Source organism: Saccostrea cucullata, unplaced genomic scaffold (genome assembly GCF_032062105.1).
Source record: "Saccostrea cucullata isolate Sc308-1 unplaced genomic scaffold, CSIRO_AGI_Scuc_v1 ctg1003, whole genome shotgun sequence".
Taxonomy (NCBI): Eukaryota; Metazoa; Mollusca; class Bivalvia; order Ostreida; family Ostreidae; genus Saccostrea; species Saccostrea cuccullata.
Window position 1 is genome coordinate 211,927 of NW_026926129.1, and position 2,985 is coordinate 214,911.

A 2,985-nucleotide genomic window follows, 5' to 3' on the forward strand; every position below is an offset into this window, starting at 1 on the left:
GAATAATAGACTAACAATTTGTATGAAAACCGTTTAAATTCATTGGGCTATGGACATTTTTCTGTGAATCATTTTTCTCCGAATCACACATATTCTTATACTGGACACCATAATGTATGCCCTTAAGATTTTAAGCCAAGAGGAAGATTATAATATCTATACCTTCAAAGTATTTAGATCAAGGTCAATGGTATTGTCTTTGGGTTTTCTGAGTTTCTCTTTTTAAGGTAATACAAAAGTACTTCCAAAAAGAATTCCAAAGAAAATTCAATAGAAAACACATGTCTCATCAAAATTAATTTGATTATATGAATTTTTTTCTTCAGATGGTTTGAAATCTTTTTAAGATTAATGAAGGGATTTCTTATTTCAGTAGCGGAAATTTAAAAGACGCATAAACTAGAGATGGTATCATTTACTGGACATAAGAAGACTCGCACTATTAGAGGGTTCACAGATTATGACGGAATTGCAGTTTCTTATCAGACAGTGAACCAAATATAATTATGACTAATATATAGTGTATATATTGCCCTCTTCGATATGGTGTCTGTACTGTTGTTTGTGATCCTGTTAAACATCTCCGTTTCCTTGCAGTCCTCCTATGACGACAATCTATCAGATATTCTGTCCAGATTGGAAAAACTCGAAAAACAAAACAGAGAGAAGGATGCTGCGATTTCCACTCTCCTGGAAAAGACCAAATACTGCCCGACAAGCTACCTAGGAAGGGACAATGAAACTAATCAACGTAAGCTCATTGATTCATGTCCGAAGTAGTGGACGCGTGTATTTATGAATGTAACGATGTCTTCACTAGTTTTGTCTTCACATATAAAGATTATATAAGAAAAAAAAGATAAAATTAATACAGTCCTATCATTTATTGCATGTTTTGATTAAATTTATTCAGTATTTGGATTTTTTTTTTTATGTCTACAAGAGACTTGATGATCCTACAAAACACAAAACACAAACAACAGTTTTTAAAAGAAAATATAAAAATAATGCAAAATGCAGTCTTGTGTACTCACCTACAACGCAAAATTGTCTTCTGGACGATTAAAATTAGATAAGGTCAATTTTATCTCAATTTTACTTTGTCATATAAATTCCTTTTGTAAAATGAAACATATGGAGATAAGGAACAGTATTCAAGATCAAAAGTCCATAAAACAATAGAAAATAGGATAAGAGCAAACACGGACCTCCAAAACATCAGAGGTGGGATCAGGTGCCCTGGAGGAGTGAGCATCCCCTGTCAAACTGTTCAAAAGTGAGACTTAGATCAAAAGTGATCTCCACCTAGTTGTATTGTGTCGGTGCCTGTACACTAAGTACAAAGTTGACTGGAATTTGATAAAATCAGATGGATATCTCATACAAAAGGGTAGGTAATCTGATGGAGTTATTCTAGGTTTTCCTATATTTACGAGAAATTCAACATGCACTACATATCTTTGTACGAAATCAGTAAGAATTTCCTTGCAATATTGCTCCTTGAATATACACCAAATGAAGTATATAGAGGAGAAATGAAAACTTGACTACTGCATTTATTTTCATCAACATCAGTATTTAAAATTAAATTGAATAGGAGTATATTTGTCAACTGAATTAAACACTGTTTTTTCATCGATTCCTTTTATCTTTCTCTGAAAGTTTTTCGAATAGCTTTGTAATATATTGTTTGAATTATTTATTCTTAAGATGTAAAAAAAAAATAACATATATATGATTACATGTGTATACTCGGAAATGGTTCTCTATAGAAGCAAAGGTGGAATTATACTAACATGATGATTGTTTTTACAATGTATTTGACTGAAGAAATTTCCGTCTACCTCTTCGATAAATATATGTCACGACAAGTATGACCGATCAACGAGGGGGGGGGGGGATCTGGGGGTACTCCTCCTAGCTTAACACCTGATCCCACACATGTAAGTGTATTATTTATAGAACTTTTTTATATGGGTCGCTTTTGTTATTTTTCAACTTTTTCTTTATCATAGTAGCACGTCTGAATGTGGCAGTACATTTATGTGGTTTTCTGCTTTTACAGGTATCAAAAAAGCTTTCTCAAACCCAATATCCGCTGGGCTACTTCCTGCATTTCACACCCGGCTGTCACGTGATCTGACGAACGTTGGAACAGGTCAGCCAATTGTGTTTGACTTGGAAACTCTTGATACAACTAATTCCTACGAGCCTAATAGCGGAATTTTTACGGTTCCTATGAATGGAATTTACGTATTCTACTGGAACCTTCTGACCAATCAGGCGTCTGGAATGGACACGACTCTAATGTCAACACATGGACCGCTAGGGTTTGGTTTCGTAAGCCATGCAGAGAACTGGGAAAATGGAGGAAATCTAATAGTAGCAAAACTCACCACCGGAACACATGTTTGGGTTAAGAAAGCTGACAAATACGGAGATTTTTTGCACGAGAGATTTTCTACCTTCTCAGGTTATCTTATTCAAGAAACGGATTGATGGCATTTGGAGGATATTGAATCATAAATTAATAAATCATTTATATTGGCCTTTTCTATTATTTCTCTTAATGTGCCCATTGATTTATAATTTTTCTTAAAGGGGTAAATTATTAAACCACTATTACATTTCTCCTTATAATCTATTGTCGTAGAAATTACGTAGTATACTACATATTAGAATAATATAGCAATGATTTACACAAAAGTTTAGAGCACAAACTATTATCGTTATCTAATTATCTATCAATGATGCATATTCGCAGTTAGACAAAACATCTTTTTTTGTTTTACTTTAGATCTGATTTTTAAGTTGTATAAAGCAATGTGAGCTGCAAATTTGATGTCAGATCTCTTTTATTGCAAAATTGTAATTGACTGTTTCAATAACAGAGAAAAGGAACAATTATAGTTTTCTTTTTCTTTTTTCGTACCCTATTATTGAAGTAAAATTACATTATTGCCATCGTGTACAAATTGATTTCTT

At 33.0% G+C, this 2,985-nt stretch overlaps 1 protein-coding gene across 1 annotated transcript; it reads left to right on the plus strand.

Annotated features, from left to right (window-relative positions):
• Positions 1-464: 464 nt before the first annotated feature.
• Positions 465-2,549, plus strand: LOC134270879 (complement C1q tumor necrosis factor-related protein 3-like). Its single transcript, XM_062753129.1, has 2 exons — positions 465-751; positions 2,066-2,549. The coding sequence occupies exons 1-2, from the start codon at positions 544-546 to the stop codon at positions 2,497-2,499; spliced, it is 642 nt and encodes a 213-aa protein (XP_062609113.1). The 5' UTR covers positions 465-543; the 3' UTR covers positions 2,500-2,549.
• Positions 2,550-2,985: the final 436 nt, after the last annotated feature.